This window comes from Nyctereutes procyonoides, unplaced genomic scaffold (genome assembly GCF_905146905.1).
Source record: "Nyctereutes procyonoides isolate TBG_1078 unplaced genomic scaffold, NYPRO_anot_genome, whole genome shotgun sequence".
Classification (NCBI taxonomy): domain Eukaryota; kingdom Metazoa; phylum Chordata; class Mammalia; order Carnivora; family Canidae; genus Nyctereutes; species Nyctereutes procyonoides.
The window spans coordinates 980,596-999,951 of record NW_026575123.1 but is presented as its reverse complement, the minus strand read 5'-3'; the positions used below and the strand labels follow the sequence as shown (position 1 = coordinate 999,951).

Sequence of the window (19,356 nt, the reverse complement as noted above, 5' to 3'; positions counted from 1 at the left end):
TCACATTGATGAAATTGTGAATGGTAAATTTAAAGTCTAAAAATTTTAATTATTGTTCATATTTTGTGCATATTTTAGATGAGATTTACATTTGTGATTATCAATGCATTCTAGCCTCAACCTTTGAGTCACAGGAAAATAATATTTATGAAAAGTATGATATAATGTAATCAGAATGAAGTAAATGATACTAAGCAAGTGCAGACTCAAGGAGATCCATGTTGTTTCAACAAAAACAAATTTCTAAGAGCCATGATAGTGTGAGTAATAACAGCATTGCTACCTTTTTCTTTTTAATTTATATTTTTTGTTTTGTTTGGTTTTTGGGTTTTTTTTATTGAAGCTTAGTTAGAATGCAATATTATAACAGTTTAAATGTACAACATAGTTATGTAACATGTATATACATTGACAAAGTGATCCCATGATAAATCAGGCTACCTTCTGTCACCCTATAGTTGTTACTTATTAATAAGTATATTCCTCATTGTATCCTCATCTCTTATTTATTTTATACCTGGAAATTTTTCCCTTTATAACTAGAAGACTACTCTTGTTATGCTTTTTTTAAAGATGTTATTTATTTATTCATAAGAATACACAGAGAGGAGAGAGAGAGAGGCAGAGACACAGGCAGAGGGAAAGGCAGGCTCCATGCAGGGAGCGGGACGTGGGACTCGATCCTGGGTCTCCAGGATCACACCCTGGGCCAAAGGTGGCGCTAAACCGCTGCACCCCCACCGCTGTTTTTAAGATACTTTTTTTCCATTGTTACCTTTTACTCAGGAGAAATGAAACTAGTCAGGAAAGACACTCTTACCAGGAAAGAAGCAGGAGATGGTCCTTGGACCTGAGCAGGAAGAAGCAATGTGTGAACATTATGAAAAACCTGCTTACACACTCACTGGACAATAAGGAAATGCATAATCGATCTCCTCTATCCACTATCCTGAATATTTATAGATAAATCATAACACCTCTCATGAGCTCATGAATTTTGTAATGCATTTTAATTAAATTGTTTCTTTAAACAGAAGTTCTGCCAAAAAAAAAAAAAAAAACCAGATTTCCAGGATCTGTCAGACCTAGTAGCAAGTCTTTACAAGACCGAATATTTATCAGTCAGTAATTACACAGGTTCATTTCGGTTGAAGATAACAATTGTGTTCATTTATTTAATAGCTATTTATGCATATTTAATATGAAAAACAATAAATGCTACTCTGTATGGTAGTAGTAATATTTATAAGTTTTAGTCATGTGTAGATTTAATAAATTCCTCTTCTCTTTTATGAGTTTCATTATGTCCCCAGGTTGAAGTCCTAACCCTCAGCCTTCAGAATGTGACCTCATTTAGAAATAGACTCATAGAAAATGTAATAGGTAAAATGAAATCATTAGGATGGGTTGAAATCTCACTAATCTATAAGACTGGTGTCCTTATAAATAAGGAAAATTTGAATTTAATGACTAATACAAAGAAAGACTATGTGAAGACACAGAGAAAAGGTGGCCATGTGACTAAAGTGATGTATCTAGAAGCCAAGGAATGCCAAGGATTACCATCTATCATGAGAGACCAGAGGGGCAAGAGAGGATTCTCCCCTGGAGCAGTCTGAGAGAGCACGGCACAACAGACACTTTGATCTTGGATTTCTAGTCTCCAGAACTGTGAGAAAATAAAATTCTGTTGTTTTAAGCCACTCAGTTTTTGGTACTTTGCTATGGTGGCCCTAGCAATCTGATACATTGTATTAGCAAGATCAGCTTGCTTCCATTTTTCTGTTCCATCTTTCTCTGATACAAGCCTGAGCTGGAATGTCCCTTCCTTGTTTCAGTCTTTCTTTAAATGAAGGAAAATGTGTCCTCCGAGCATCTCAGTCTAGTCACATCTTGTTTTATCTACCACTCCGCAAAATGCACACAAGCAGCTCTCACCAAGTAATGCCAATGCCTACCCAGTGAACGAGCTTCAGTTAATGTTTCACATGTTGTCTCAAGCAGAATTTAAAATTATGTTTCTATTTCTTCTTCTTTAAATACTATCTTCTAAGTATTCTGTGATCCCCTATTCCCCTGGGATTCCTCCTTGCTCCTGACCTCTCCTCATTTCAATTTCTTTTTTTTTTTAAGATTTTATTTATTTATTCATGAGAGGCACCTAGAGAGAGGCAGAGACATAGCCAGAGGGAGAAACAGGCTCCCTCTGGGGAGCTTGATGTGGGACTTGACCCCAGGATCACAACCTAGGCCGAAGACAGATGCTCAACCCCTGAGCCACCCAAGCATCCCTCCTCTTTTCAATTTCAGTACACACTCTCTGTTCCTGTCATATTATTCTGTCTTCCTGCAGCTTTAGGCCTTTCTCTTCTCTCTTCTCACTCCTTCTTAGGGAATTGCCTTCATACATTTAGGATCAACATCTACTCTGAGAGATCCTATACTGACATATTCAACATCAATACCTTCTCTAAATTCCAGATTATCTAACTACCTATTCCATGTCAACATCTCAATATATCCTTTCTTTCTTCCAAATTTTTACTTAAACTCTAGTTAGTCAACCTATAGTGTAATATGGGTTTCAGGAGTAGGATTTGGTGATTCATCACTTACATACAACACCTAGTGCTCATGACAAGTGCTCTCCTTAATCCCATCCCCCATTGAGCTCATCCCCCTGCCCACATCCTTCCATCAACCCTCAGTTTGTTCTCTGTAGTTAGGAGTTTCTTACGGTTTGCCTCTAAATATATCTACAGTTTATAATCTTTCCCTTAAAATATGGCCCTTCTCAGCACACCATCCAACTGAGTGCATAAAAACAGAAACCTGAGGGTGCCTGGGTGGCTCAGTTAGTTAAGCGGCTGCATTAAACTCAGGTGGTGATCTTGGGGTCCTAAGATTAAGTCCCCCATTCGGCTCCCTCTTCAACGGGGAGCCTGCTTCTTGCTTTCCCTCGGCCTGCTGCTCCTCCATGGTTGTGCACTCTCTCTCTCTGTGTCAAATAAATAAATAAAATATTTAAAAATAAAAAACAACCCAGAAACCTGGTTTGGCCTTAAGATTGGTTTTGTTCCTCATCTATCATTTTTAGTCCATTTAGTAGGAATAAACAGAAAAACTCAGCAGGTAACTGGCCAGCAGAACTCTATGCTGCGTGTATATTGCAGTCAATGTATTGTGCTTAGGGATCTAGAGAGCAAGGAAAAGTGTGAACCTAAGAGATGAAAAATCTTGGAATAAAGAGATAGTTGAAGAAGTAAAAGGAAGAAGTACATTCTCAAAACCGAAGCACTAATTAAAATAGTACACCCTTATTTTAAGAAAGTCTGATTGTTACTATTCATGATAAACCCCATTCACGTGTTTATTTCAATACACTTCCTTCCTGAAGCTTGAGTACTAGTCTATCATCTGTTGCCTTGCCCGTTCCTAAATTAGCTCACGACTCAAATACTTCCTTTTCCTTTTCCTCTTCCCATACTGTAGCCAAGGGTAATGGCTCCAAAACTCAAAATTTACCAGGTTACTCTGGGAACTCTAGCATTTTATATTGGCTTTCAACTGCTGTTGAAATTTAAAGTGGAAATGCTTCCATGACGTTTAAGACATCTTATTTTCCAGCCTATTTTATACCCAGTTTATCCTTCCTTGGCCTCCAGTAACACTGTCTTCACATGTTTTAAAAACATCGCATGCTCACAAATCCAAAAGGTTTTCCCCCTTACCTAGCATTTTATCTAGGACTTCCTGGAAGGTTCCTCTTTCTCATGAATTCCACTTACTTTACATCTCAATTCCTGTGCCTTATGTTTAAAGATGCATTAGCTAAATTAAGGAACAACATCGGATCCCCTCTACTTTATTGCATTATAAGTAACATACAACTCTCCACAGTCGTTTGTCAAATTTTGTCCAGTCGATATTTATTGAGCATCTATTATGTATCAGACATTGCTTTAAATAATAGGAATACAATAAGAATCCAAACAAGGAAAAACCCTTGTGCATGGAACTTCAATTAAAGATGAGGAGACAGAAAACAAAATATAACATTTTATTTTTTTTAAATTTTTTTTTAATTTTTATTTTATTTATGATAGTCACACAGAGAGAGAGAGAGGCAGAGACACAGGCAGAGGGAGAAGCAGGCTCCATGCACCGGGAGCCCGACGTGGGATTCGATCCTGGGTGTCCAGGATCGCGCCCTGGGCCAAAGGCAGGCGCCAAACCGCTGCGCCACCCAGGGATCCCAAAATATAACATTTTAAAAGATACAAAGAAAAGCAAATCATTTGGATCAAGGAAAAAATGTTTTTTATATTTGTTGGTTAATTATTTTATTAGTATTTATGAATCTCACTAGAACATAAAGGCCAGTTCAAATACTGGCAAAAATGGTTACTGGCATTCAGCTGAGGTATTACCATAAAACAAGCAAACAACACTACAAACTAGCAAAGGATCATGGAGATCAAGGATACAAATGTCACCTCAAAGGCAACTTTTACTACTAGGTCTGGAACAATTTGACCATCAAAGTAGAGTATACAAATCGAACAAAATGTGAAAATGAGAGTCTACAAAGATACAAATGCAAAAATGAATAAGTTGAAATTCTGATGTAGATGGGCTATTTATAAAATCTAAAAATACCTTCTGTCAAGCAAAAATCACAGCAAAAAACTATTACACAGGTAAAGGCTTTATTCAAGGTTATGGCAATGAGGGACATAAGCCAGAACTCACTCTGAACCAAAATCTTCTGAAACAGGGCCGTAGGGTTTTTGCAGAGCTGGAGTGAGAGGGAGATCATACACCATCTGTCTATTCAACAACTGTACCCAGAGGGAAATTAAACCTTTTCAGGTCCTCATGCTAGGAGAATTTTACAACTTGGAGCTAGGTGCCTACTGAAGTTAGCCTCCTACCTTTTCATAAAAACTGAAAAACAGAGGTGCTACCTTTCTTGATGATTGCATTTCAAAGGAATAACTCTCTGGTCCTTAGGAGAAACACTTCTGGGTTGTAAAGACTCCGCAGTTTGAATCTCAAAGGAGCAGAGACAGAATTTCCAGTTACAAGTTTCCTGAAGGAAATGTCTAAAAATGAGGAGGTCAGGGGCTCATCAATAGGAAGAACAAAACTTGTCTAAAATTTGGACAGGCAGAAGGGAATGTTAAAGCCATCCTGGTCCCTGTTCACAAAATACTAATTTTATGAACAAAAAATCTTTACAGTGAAGTCTGATAGATGTCACATTAAGTAGTGAACAAAGTCAATAGCATCAACAATGGAATAAAAAAATAAATGTATGTGCTGTCTGAAAGGAGGCAGTGAAAAGAACTTCTCACTCTTTCTGCCAAGGAGCAGTTGAATATAATCATGAGAAATAATCAGACAGATTCAGACGAGATTGGGCGCATTCAGGGTGGTATGGCCGTAGGCGATCAGACAGATTCAAACTGAAGAATATTTTGCAGAATAACTCACTTGTAGCATTCAGAAGTGTCAAGGCTGTGAGTAACAAGGAAGGCTAAAGAACTCTTCTAGATGGAGGGACCTTAAAAAGACATAAAAACGAAATGTAGAAGATGATTCTGAGCTAGATATTTTACTCTAGAGAATTTATATATATAATATATAATATAATAATAATTTATAATATTAATAATATTAATATTAATATATTATATAATAATATATAATATAATAATATAATATTATTATATTTTTTATGTTATATTATATATTACATATTATAATATAATATAATTATATTATATTATTATATTATATAATATGATAATAATATATAATAATATATTATATAATAATATTAATAATAATATATATAATAAAAGCTAGATCTTTTACTGTAGAGAATTTATATATATATAAAATATATATAAAATATATATATAATATATAATATATAAAATATATAAAATATTTATATATATATATAAAGAATATATATATATTTATATATATATAACTGGCAAATCCTAAAAGGAGTCTGAGAATTAAATGGTAGCACTGTGTCAATGCTAGTGTGTTAATTTTGATTATTTAATTGTTATTCAGTAGGTGATTTTTTTAAAAAAATATTTTATTTACTTATTCATGAGATACACAGAGAAAGGCAGAGACATAGACAGAAGGAGAAGTAGGCTCCTCCCAGGGAGCCCCATGCAGGACTCGATCCCAGGACTGTGATCACACCCTGAGCCAACTGAGCTACCCAGGCATCCCCAGTAGGGGATTTTTTTTGTAGAAAATATACACAAAAGTATCTACTAATACTTGAAATTTTATAATAAAATGTATCAATCTGGCAAGTAATTCTCAGAAGATTCAGGAGAAAGGAAAGTGCTTTTCCTCTATACCTGTAATCTTAGAAGTTTGTGATAGTTTCTAAATTTAGATTAAAATCGTATAAAATCTAAAGCAAACCACATATTTAATGCTTTTTAGTCATAATCTCCAGTTTTAAGGTTTATTTTTTTTTAGTTTTAAGGTTTATATCAAAGAAATAAAAGGTGCTACTTTTTAAAAAGATATTCAGAATGTTTATTGCAGCATAGTTTATAGTAGGAAAACCTGAGAACAAAGTTAATGCTCATCAACAAAGCAGTAAAAAGATGTATAAATCCACACTATAATGCAATTCAGAATTATACAAAATTTGCATAGAATATTGTTACAAATTAAACAAGCACAGTACAGAAAAGTAGATATATTTGATCACATTTGTTGTAAAATAAAAATGAATAAAAATCCTGAGTGCAAATGTATGGACTCACACTGAATTATATTACCTCATAAAACTTTGGAAGGGTGTATTTTAGATTGTTTGGATGGGGTACTCTAAGGTTAGGACCAATGTAGATAATGGAGGGAAAATGGAGAAGATATTTGCTGTTTAATTGCAGTTCTATTTTTTTTGGTAGTTTTAAATTCTTATTAAGATTAATATTAGAACCTAATAGGCAAAAACTTTGATCATTGTTTATTGATTGATTGACAAATCCATTTGAAAACACTGCTGCAGGTTTCAGAATAAATTTTGTTTTCGTTGGTGGCAGCACAGCTATCTTCTTTAGCTGGCCCCTTTATGATGAATCTGTAGAAGAAAGGGTAAATATATTATTAATCATTGTTGCTGAAGACATCCATTTGTATTTTTAGCTAATACCCTCCATTAAAAGGCCATTCAGATTTCAGGGCATTTTCAAATCCCTTGATTCATTAAACATTAGAATATCTCTGTAACTTAGTATTACTTAGTATTACTGCCTGTCATTGGCATAGAATTCCAAAAGATCCTATTTAGAAATGAAAGAGCTAAGAGTAAATCTGTGTCCATACCCCATTCTAGTCTTCTTTCCATTGTTCTATATGGTATAGTTTTTAAACAACAAATGCACAATTATTATTGTTTTCAAGTCTTTTTTGCTTTGAAAACAAGACCAAAATATTCATCATTACTCCAGTAAACATTAAAATTAATTTTCATCCTTTCACATTCTTTAGTTTCAAGAACTATTTCAGAGTTGATTTTGGTGAACTTAGAGGGAGGTGCTTTATGAAGATAAGTTCTACAATAGACAATAAATCAGACTGCTTTTGGAAAGACTCACATATTTGAATCTAATGAAGAACCATCCACCCAGGTCCATGTCCTCTCCAGGGATGTAAAGTTAAGTCCAATCCACACATAGTTTGATTGTTTTAGGTTTTTCTGTATAAAAGCCTAAAAAGTGAGTAATAAGCAACTAAGTGAAGATAATATTTTAATCATTCAGACATACTAAGTAAGATTTAGAATTTTTTGACAACTAGCATCCTACATGAACATTTTTAACTAATCAATTCATAACTTATTTATGTACACTATATATTTATTATATACATACACATACATATATACCACTTATAAAATGAATACAAGTATTCAGCCAAGGACTAACTAGCATGAGACAAGCAAGGCACTGACATTGAACATAAAATGCAGGAAGGTGCCAAAAACTCAGTAATCAAGATAAATGATAATTTAATTGAAATGTGGGAAGAAATTTGAGGAAAGCCATTTTTTTAAAGAATTTATTTATTTATTTATTTATTTATTTGAGAGCGAGAGAGAGAGAGAGGAGGGGCAGAAGGAGAAGGAAAGAGGGTACCCCAGGTAGACTCTGTGCTAAGTGCAAACTTGATGAGGGCTTGATGTCAGGAGATCATAACCTGAGCTGAAATCAAGAATCGGATGATTAACTGACTGAGCCACCTAGGTGCCCCTTGAGGAAAGCCATTTTTTAAAAAATTCATTTAGCATAATGTTTTTTTTTAAATTCAATTAATTAACATATAGTGTATTATTAGTTTCAAAGGTATAGTTTTTTCATTCATCAATCGTATATAATCCCCAGTGCTCATTACATCAAGTGCCCTCCTTAATTCTCATCACCCAGTTACCCCATCCCTCCACCCACCGACCCTCCAGCAACCCTCAGTTTGTTTCCAATAGTTAAGAGTCTCATAGTTTGTCTCCCTCTCTGATTTCATCTTATTTTATTTTTCCCTCCCATCTATGATCCTCTGTTTTGTTTCTTAAATTCCACATATGAGTGAAGTCATATGATAATCGTCTTCAGGAAAACTATTTTCAACTGCACAAAGACTAATGTCATAACCCTGACACTAAACCACATACCATTTCAAGTTGGTCCTGAATGATTGGTAAATGAGATTTTCTTTCCAAACAATAGCCATAACTGTCACTCCAACTTTTCATCTCATTAGAGAACCAATAACACTTTTCTTGATATTTGAGCCATTCCGATGGGCAGAACCCTGGGAAATGGAGGGAGGAAACAAAGAAAATTAAGTTACATATGTATTTCTGAAAATTGAATACTTCTGTGTTGTATAAATAAAGGTAGAGCAGTACAATAAAAATCACTCACAACAAAGTGTTTTTGCTGTGATTTACAAGATGCCCAAATTACAAATGATAGCTCATGAGAACTAAGAAATTAATTTAGTAAGATGAAGCAAAATTTAGACAAAAGGAGATTTGTTTTCCATGCCCAGATTTAATATAATTACTAAAATAACATGAACCATTTAAGCTGTATATTACATTAAGGTTACCTGTGAGATTAAATATTATTTATACCATTCTCTTAGAATTTAACCTATAAAGGTTTTGAATTTCTCTCTATTTTATGTGCATAAATCTTTCCTTTATAACTCCCTTTTGATGTTAAATAATATTGAGAATAATAGTTTTTCAGTGTCTATATAATTTCAAGTTCAAGTTATTTGATTTTCTTAAATTAAACTGGGCTCTTCAATTGAAAATATCTGAGACTTTGGCATAATAGTGAGTGAAAATTAATTGTATGTATAAATATGAATTCAGGTCAGTATAATTATTCATGTACAGCCATTAAAATATCTTTTTTATTGAAGTAAAATTCATGTAACATAAATTCACCATTTTAACTACTTTAAAGTGCAAATGCCATGAATTTTTAGTACATCCACAGTGTGCAAACACAACTACTATCTAATTCCAAAATATTTTCATCACTCCAAAATTATTCATTCTCTCCATCCCATTAAGTTTTGACAAAAATGTGAGTCTTCCAAATTTTTTCTTCTTTGTCAAAATTGTTTTTGCTATTCAGGATTTCTTTCAATTTCACATGAATTTTAGGATTGCCTTGTCCATTTCTGCAAAAAAAAGGCCATTGAAATTTTGATAGGAATTGCTTTGAATCTGCAGATCACTTTGATTAGTATTGCCACCTTAAACAAATCATGGTTGCATACAAACAGGAATGCTATTCAGTCATAAAAAGGGAATAAAATGCTGATGTATAATACAACATGGATGAACCTTGAAAATATTATGCTAAGTGAAAGAAACAAGACACAGAAAGTGAAATATTGGGAATCCCTGGGTGGCTCAGCAGTTTAGCGCCTAGCCTTTGGCCCAAGGTGTGATCCTGGAGTCCCGGGATGAAGTCCCGCATCAGGTTCCCCGCATGGAGCCTGCTTCTCCCTCTCCCCGTGTCACTGCCTCTCTCTCTGTGTCTCTCATGAATAAATAAATAAAATCTTAAAAATCTTAAAAAGTGAAATATTGTATGCGTCTGTCATATGAAAATCCAAAATAGGTAAATCCATGCAGACGGAAAGATTAGTTGCTGCTAAAAACTGGAGGAGAGGGAATGAGGAATTGCTTATTGAGAATAAGATTTCTTTTTGGATAATGAAAATGTTTTGGAACTAGATAGATATAGTGGTTGCATATTCAAATGTCATGATGCCATTGAATTGTTTTATTTTAAGTGTTAACTTCATGCTCAATATATCCTCAATTTAAAAAGAAGGAAAAAAGCAACAGGAAATCAATATCTTACAATTTGGCATACAGTATTTAGATTCACTTTCATAAACGTTTAATGGTGTCTATATGATTCCATGTTTACATATCAAAGCTTTCTTGCCTCTGAAAAAGTTCTATTGTAATATCCAACATACTGATGAACTTGCCAGAGTCTAAAATATGCATTAAAATTACAGTATTTCAATTAGCTTGGGACCTGCACATGTAAAGCACATACATAATCCAAAAGAAAAGAGTATCAGTAAGTAAACCATAATACATATGATATTTTCATACGTGATAAAAAGGACAACACAAATTAGTGGATGGGAGAAAATCCTTTTTTCAAAGAATTTATTTATTTATTTATTTATTTGTTTGTTTGTTTATTATTTTTTATAGCGGGGGGGTAGGGAGGAACAAAGAGAGAGGGAGAGAGAATCTCCAGCAGAATCCCTCCTGAATGTGGAGCCCTACTCGGGGCTTGATCCCAGGACCCCAAGATCATGACCTAAGCTGAAATCCAGAGTCCTAGACCTAACTAACTGAGCCACCCAGGAGAAAATTCTTTAATAAATAATTATATAATACTCTGCACATTTCTCACATATACTATAAAACAAATGTTGAAAGCTCAACAAGTTAGGTGCTTTAAAGTTAAAGTAAAACAAAATTAGAAGTAGAAGGGATAGTTTCCGAAATTTTGTATAATTGGAAGTTCTGAGCTTAAAATCACCATGGATAGGTTGTTATGTATAATTATCTTTATTCATTTGGTATTTCAAAACGATAAATAAGGGACAAAAAATAGTTGTTATACATTGCCTTATAATCACAACTAACTTCCCATATTTATGTGTTTCAATTTGATGTTAAATTCCTGAAAGGAAGAGCCTATTTGTTATGTTCTTTTTCATACCTCTCTTCCCACTGCAAATAATAATAATAATAATAAATTATATATATATGAAATGTTGAATGAAAAGTAGATTTACATCAAATCTTTATTTGCTGATGTAATCTATTGCATACCTGTTAAGCAAGATTTCTCAAACTTAGAAAGCCAAAACTATTAAAACTAGTATAGGGCCAAAGTCTAGAGATACCTGTATGGTCTGTAGCTTTTGAACCACAAAGGCTTGTGTCCTTATTATTTATATTTCCCCTTGTGCCACTATTTGTTTCCAGGTTTCCAATATCATCATGTTGGGTGATATTTGAATTCTTTCCTTCTTGGCATTTTAGCAATACTCCCTGAGAAACTTAAAAAACAGAATTATTTTAGCATTGAGTAAATATCTTCTCTCTGTGCAGGGCTCTAGACACAAATTCTTCACAAAGATTCTGATGATTGGAACAAGAAACAACTGAAGGGACAACTAGAAAGTTTCTTTCTTATTTTCATGTTTATTTAATGAAAAATAATTTCAAATATTACACAATTAATTCATTTATAGAATATGTATTTGTTGAGGATCTGTTCTATGCCAGGCATTGGGCTAAGAACTGGTGACACAGTAGTAAATAAAGCAAAATCCCCCCTCTAAGGAAAGTATACATGCTCTTTCCATGCTTTCTTAATGTGTTTTGCTGAAACCTATGACACTGTGCTTAGCCTGTTCTACCATAATTATTTATTTAATATCTATTTTTTTTCATTAGAGATTTCTCACCATGATTATTCTTTTTTTATTGTTTTTTTTTATTTTAAGAGGTTTTTTCTTGGTTGGGAAATTTATAGTAATGTTGGGGTATAGTAGTATATATATATAGTATAAACTAAATATAAACTTAAAGCATAAAAATTTTTAAAAAATGATGGAATTCTATCTATTCACAGGTTTCTAAGAAATCCAAAAATAGGGTTTCCCAATACACATCGCACAGACATACACATAGGCACACACATTTTCTTCCTGTTAGACTGCATGCCATTTGAGAACAAGATACTTACCTGATTTGACTACATATTAAATACATTAATACAGAATATAATATACAGCTTTATATTAGTAGCTTCCTATTAAGCCTTTGTTAACAAAACAAATAATAAATAAATATGAAAAGACATAAGAAAATAGTAAATATTTTCTAAATTTTTTTTAAGATCTTTTAACTTACCCAGTAAGGACAGGGAGATCAAAGTCAAGAGCAGAATGCCATTTACTGTTCCAGATATTCCCAATAAGACTTTATACCAGTGCAACATCACAGAACAATCTGCGAGATTAATCACATGACTTCTCTTAGAAAAGTACATTTTCAAGAAGTGAAAGCTACTGTGATAATAGGATTGCATATATTATTAGTTTTGAATTTCAAAGGCTATTAGGCAATCAAAAGCTTAAAATCTAAATCAATAGAAAAATGCTTATCTATTTTATTTAGTAATGGTAACTGCGTGATTAGAGCTATGATGCATGTTATATTGAATCTTAAGAAATTGCTAACATTTGACATAATTGACTAGTCAGATAAAGAATTTTAATGTATACATCTAATAACTCCCCAAGCATGCATACACACACACACACAGGCTCATGTGTCCATGTGCACTTACAGATACACACATATATATTCACACAAATATATATTTTCTAATTAATAATTCGCTTTAATGTAATATTCACAAGTCATTCAACCCATTTCATTTACTAAGGGTGTAATACAAATCAGAACTAAATATTACTCCTGTAATACAAATCAGAACTAAATATGACACCTGCTATTTTAACCTAAAAAAAATCCTAAAATTTTTTCTAACCCATGTAATAGTGATGCTGCAGCTTCTCTTTATATGGTAAACTCTTTAAGAGTGACTACTGTTTTATTTTTCATATGCCTACACTGCTCCATTTGAGTAAAAGCTCTGTATATAATGACAGGGTTTAAATTGTCAATTAGATTCAAATGTATGTCATACCTGAAGCTTTACCAAATATTAGCAAAAACATTACTATTAGTGAAGGAAACTATTGGTAAAGGATGAATATTAGTATATGCCACTTAAATAGCTAGGAGTTGCACATTTATGATTTGTAGCTTCCTGAGCTCCTTTCCTGAACCAAAACACATTTTGGCTTCAGAGTGCCATCTACAATCTGAGTGTGAAAAAAAGTTTACACAGAAAAGCCATTACATTTTGTGGTCTTTCAGGTTAATAGCTCTACTTCCCAAAACAAAATTTTCCACCTGGTAAAAAACATATTTTAAAGTTTTTGACACGGTGAATTAAAAACTAGTACTAAAGATGCTATTTTTATGAATGATACAGAGGTGGACAACTGGCACCAAGTATTCATTTCAATTTTGTTAATTATAACTGTGTATTTTTCCTGAGAATGTCCTTAGGAAATTATGTGATACAAAATGTTACTTCAAAGCAAATAATTGTTAGCCTTCGCCTTGATAAACGAGAGACAGACAGAGAGCCAGAGAGACAGAAAGACAGGACAGAGGCAGAGAAAGAGAAAAGCACCAAAAAATAAAATAGTCCAAGAACAGTAAAGAGGAGAATGTTGGTAATCACTGTCCACATTCATATTAATATTAACCCATATTAAATCCATACTCATATTAATTCACATTAATTGAAAAAAACCCTGAATTCCATACCTTTATGTTTAAGTTGGAATATTTGGCTAGAACTCCTTTTCTTCAATTGTAAATTCAATGTCATATATCTTTCTTCGTCTTGCATCTTCAATGAATATATATGTGTATATGTGTATGTTCCTTTTTTTAAGTATAATATGTTATAAGAAAAATAATAAATCTGATGCTGATCAGATCTAGTCCCCAAATTGTTCACTCAGGGTACAAACAAGTGTGTAGTTTCATCTACTGTGAAAACCTCAGAGGAAATGTTTTCTTTCTCTTTTTTAAAGTTTGTTTCTCATGACCTAGATAACACATAATTTTCTCAACTGTCCACCACATATTGAATTTAATATCAGATGTGGTTCTTTAAAAAAAAATACTGATTACCCCATAAAGTCAGGGTAATGGAAATTGTGCCCGTTTTAGAGTTGAGTTACATGATACATACATCCCTTTTGGTTTAGCCAAACTATGTGAGTTTTCAATTACACTTCCTAATACAGTGATATTTGATTTAATATAATAGCTTACAATTGCCTAACAGTTAAATTTCTTGATCCTAAAACAACATTGATTACAAATCATGCCAATAATTTAATAATACAATTTGACTAAAGACACTTTAAATACAAAAAAAAAATTGGTTTGGGGGATGAGAATTTAGGAAAGAAACCATAGGGATGCCTGGGTGACTCAGTTGGTTAAGGGTTGGCCTTCAGCTCAGGTCATGATCTCAGGGTCTTGGGATGGAGCCTGACATCAGGCTCCCTGCCTAGTGGGGAGCCTGTTTCTCCCTCTTCCTCTGCCCCTCCCCCACCACTCATGTGCTCTTTCTCTTTCTCAAATGAATAAATAAAATCTTTAAAAAAAAGGAAAGAAATTCTTTTTTTCAATGACCTTTACTGGCATTTGAAGAAAATGCCCAATATTTACAAAAGAGGACAGAAATTTCAGATTTTTTTTTTTCTCAGCTTTGGTGAGGTCTACTTTACACACCATAAAATTTACTCATTAAAAGTAAATGATTGGGGGATCCCTGGGTGGCGCAGCGGTTTAGCGCCTGCCTTTGGCCCAGGGTGCGATCCTGGAGACCCGGGATCGAGTCCCACGTTGGGCTCCCGGTGCATGGAGCCTGTTTCTCCCTCTGCCTGTGTCTCTGCCTCTCTCTCTCTCTCTCTCTGTGTGTGTGTGTGTGTGTGTGTGTGTGTGTGTGACTATCATAAATAAATAAAAATTAAAAAAAATAAAAGTAAATGATTGGAAGATTTTTAGCAAATATACAGATGTGGATGATTTTTAGCAAATATACAGATGTGTACAAACATCACCCAAATCCAGTTTGGGAACTTTCTTATCACTCTAAAAAGTTCCCTTATGCCCACTCTAAAAAGAGTAATACAATTTTGGAAATATCAATTTCAAAAGTTGAGATAAAGTTGAAAATTTTGACACATAAATCCCACATCTTTGGTAATGGTAGCAAATTGAGAACAGAAACCAAAGCTTTCTACTGGGAGACTTCCCTAGTGAGGCAGAAGATTGAGGAAAGAGCTGAGTAGAGTATGTACCTCTGACTGGAGCATGGCCAGTCCTGCTCTCATATAGGGGCCCGGGACCATTAGCTCTGACTCCTGTCTCATTCCTCTGCTTTTCTGCCCCAAATCAGTAAGTGGAAGCCATCCATTAGGGCAAGGTTGTCTCCACAGGTCAATCTTCCAAGGCAAAGAATGAGATGTAAAAGTGGACAGCAGAGCTGGAAGGGCAAAATCAGCCTTTTGAATTTAGTAGTGACTTAATGTTAACTATATTTGATATTTTCAGTTACACTAGCACTTTTTTGGCTAAAAATTCCTGTTATGCTACTGCTATACATTTTTCACCAAGAGTCTTTGACCTTTGGTGTATTTATCAATACAAAGTGACCTATCCTGTGAATGTCAGTCCGTTTCTTTCATCAGACACCCTGGAACTTATTACTTATCAAATGGGCACCTGTAAAATGATCCAGGACAACAAGGATGGAAGCTATATGTACTCAAATAAGGCCCTCCCCCATCGTGGATGATTTTCCTAAAACCTCCGTGGAATGCCCAACCTGTCAAAGGCAGAGACCAAAGCAGAGCACAGTTTCTGAGGGAAACCAGCCAACCACTTGATGGCAGATCTATTGCTTAAGCTTCTTCCATCATGTCCTGATAGTGTTTTGTGTTCATAAGAATAATCACGTATTTTAGGAGCAAATTTGACTTCTTTACTTGCAGTGCTTCTGCTAGCATCACCATTCACAAAATTATGGAATGTCTTCTTTGTTATCATGATTTTCCACACAACCCTGTGTTTGACATTTTGCAGAAAAGAAAGTTTAGTAATCAGTTCATGCCTAAATAATTTACTTATCCAAAAGTAACTTGCTGGGCAGAATGATGAAATGATCTTGTGAAGGCACACTAGTGACAACTGCTGGAGCCATAGACAGAATGTACAGGTCTGTGAATCAAAGCATGGAGCTAGGACTCAAATTCAGTGTCCCCTCCCATTGTTACACTTAATAATCCACATGAAGAAATTGTTGCCTTTCCCCAAGATTAGGGGAGAGGGGCTTACATTTTTTTCAAGTTTTTATTTTGATTCCTGCTAGTGAACATACAGTGTAATAGTTTTAGGAGTACAATACAGTGATTCAACACTTCCATATAATATCCAGTGCTCATCACAAGTACATTCCTTAATCCCCATCACCTATTTTACCCAAGATCTTGTTTTTGTTGGGTTTAAGAGCTTCTGATACCTAAAGGAAGACTGTTCTAATAAGCAACATGATCAAGTTCCTGATGAACTGTAAGCTAAGACTTCCTTTTGTGCATTTTTGGCTTCTCAATCATTGGAACAAGAGGCAGAGAACAGAATCACTGCAGTTGGGTTACTGGTACACAAGGTGGTTTAGGAGAACCATGCCTCAAACTCAGGAGACTTACAGAAGGAAGTTTTATTACCATTTCCCCTGACAGTTCTGGTAAATACAATGCTGGGCTAACACAATAAAGACATCACCAAGAACTTAGATCCTACAATAATGATAATCTGGGTCATTATATGAGCCAAATATGTTGTACAATTAAGATGAGAGATCAAAGGAAAAGAAACATGAAATGGATGTCAATCTATACCTTGTCTCCAGCGCCTGGAATGGTGGATGTCTGTTGATCGAGAAAAAGACCTCAAAAACATAAAAGGGCCAGAGAATTCCATTGTGGCTTAAATAAAACATCCTGAGTGTCCAAAGTTCTGTTGTCAAATCTTCTCTCAGAATTAGTGGAGTGACAATAAAATAAGTCAAATCCATAGCATGTTGAGAAATTTCTGTTACTTCCACAAATGCATTTTGTATTTATTTTAATAACTGGGTTTCTAAATTTAAATTAGAATCTAGTATATTAGAAAATTTGTAGGATTTGCCTTGCCAAGCTCACTTGAATGTACAATTTCTGTAATTCCTGTTATTTATAGTCAAAGTTTATAATGAAAATGTGTTTTTTCAGTATTCTAGAAATATGTAAAAGCATCTGAATTGCCACATTCTAAGTTTATAATTATATTTATTAAAAATGTTGCAAAGATCTTAGAAATAATTGGTAAATTAGAATTCATTAAAAGTAAAAATGGCTCTACTAAAGACACTGTCAAGAGAACAGAAGGCAAGCAACAGAGTAGAACATATTTGCAAGTCACATCTGAGAAAGCACTATTATCCAAAATATACAAAGAACTCTTAAAACTCAACAATGAAAAACAAAAACCTTGATTAAGAGATGAGCTAAAGACCTTAACAGACACTTCACTAAAGATAATATACAAATGGTTAGCAAGCATATGTAAAGCTCCACATCATATGTCATCAGAACAATGCAAATTTAAACAATGAGATGCCACTACAAACCTATTTGAATGGCCAAAATCCAGAACACTGAAAACACCAAATGCTGACCACATTAGAAACTTTCCTAGTGGCTATTAGGATTGCAAAATGGTACTTTGGGAAGCAGTTTGAAAATTCCTTGCGAAACAAAATATATTCTTACCATTTAATCTAGCAGTTTGGTCCCCTGATATTTACTCAAAGGAACTGAAAAATGTGTATCTACACAAAAGCCTGCATGCAGATGGTTATAGCAGCTCTATTTTTAATTGTCAAAACTTGGAAGCAACCAAGATGCCTTTTAGTAGATGAATGGATAAATAAACTGTGGTACATGAAGACTATGGAATATTTCAGTACAAAAAATAAATGAGTACCAAACCATGAAAGACAGAGAAACTCTAAACTCAAATTACTATAAAACAGAAGCCAATCTGAAAAGACTACATACTGTATGATTCCACTATGACATTCTGGACAAGGCAAAATTATTGAGACACTATAAAGATCAGTAATTGCAGGAGTAGAAGGAAGGATTAATAGGCAGAGTACAAGAGGATTTTTACTCTGTATGATACTGTAATGCTGCGTACAGGTCATATACATTTATCCAAACACACAGAATGTACGGAAATAAGAGTGAACCCTAATGTAATCACATCTTGGGTAATAATGATATGTCAGTGTATGTTCATCAATTTTAACAAATGTATCACTCTGGGCAGGCATTGATAATGGGAGATGCTTGCATGCATAGGGGAGATATAGGAAATATGTGTAACTTTCTCTTGATTTTGCTGTGAACCTGAAACAGCTCTAAAAATATTGTCTTTAACAATTTTTAATCTAGCTTTTTTTAAAAGATTATTTATTTATTTATTTATTTATTTATTCATAGAGACACAGAGAGAGAGAGGCAGAGACACAGGCAGAGGAAGAAGCAGGCTCCATGCAGAGAGCCTGAGAGTGGGACTCGATCCCGGGTCTCCAGGATCACGCCCTGGGCTGCAGGCAGTGCTAAACCACTGTGCCACTGGGGCTGCCCTAATCTAGCTTTTTAAAATTAATTTTGAATCCAAGTAACCACAAATAGTTCCAACAACAATAGAAATCCCTCCTAGTGTACTACAAAACACTCACTGATTTAACCAAGGTAAACTAGGGTATTTTACCTATTATATCTACTAATTAGATACTTTAAATCTAGTTAAATACCCATAAATGGATGTACCATCAGGTTTTGAAAGGCTCCCAATACTAAGAAAGTCATCTGTTGCTGAAGCAAACTTCTTTCAAGCATCTGTATCAATTTCGCCTTTTGGGCCAGTGAATCAATTGTAATGTCCTTTTAGCATGATACTTATTTGAACAATTGAAAACAACACATTTCTTCCCAGTCACCCCTTTCCTGATTCTCGCCACATAGTCTCAGTTATGGAGA

The 19,356-nt window shown here is 34.2% G+C and overlaps 1 protein-coding gene across 2 annotated transcripts; it reads right to left on the bottom strand.

Moving 5' to 3' along the window:
• Window positions 1-6,737: 6,737 nt before the first annotated feature.
• Window positions 6,738-14,129, bottom strand: KLRF1 (killer cell lectin like receptor F1). 2 transcript variants are annotated; one of them, XM_055336804.1, is made up of 6 exons: window positions 14,015-14,129; window positions 12,521-12,619; window positions 11,506-11,661; window positions 8,717-8,856; window positions 7,647-7,759; window positions 6,738-7,129 (listed from the first exon to the last, which is right to left on the bottom strand). In XM_055336804.1, exons 1-6 carry the CDS (start codon window positions 14,097-14,099, stop codon window positions 7,009-7,011), a joined length of 714 nt encoding a protein of 237 aa, XP_055192779.1. In that variant the 5' UTR covers window positions 14,100-14,129; the 3' UTR covers window positions 6,738-7,008. The 2 variants fall into 2 exon arrangements, with proteins under 2 accessions (XP_055192779.1, XP_055192780.1); XM_055336805.1 differs by lacking the exon at window positions 11,506-11,661.
• Window positions 14,130-19,356: the final 5,227 nt, after the last annotated feature.

Excerpts from the sequence above, each read along its gene's own strand:
- KLRF1 (XM_055336804.1), bottom strand. The coding sequence starts at position 14,099 with ATGCAAGACGAAGAAAGATATATGACATTGAATTTACAATTGAAGAAA. Across the intron at positions 12,620-14,014 it reads ATTCCAACTTAAACATAAAG|ATTGTTCTGTGATGTTGCAC; the intron begins GTATGGAATTCA and ends TTAATCTCGCAG. Across the intron at positions 11,662-12,520 it reads GATCTCCCTGTCCTTACTGG|TTTCTCAGGGAGTATTGCTA; the intron begins GTAAGTTAAAAG and ends CTGTTTTTTAAG.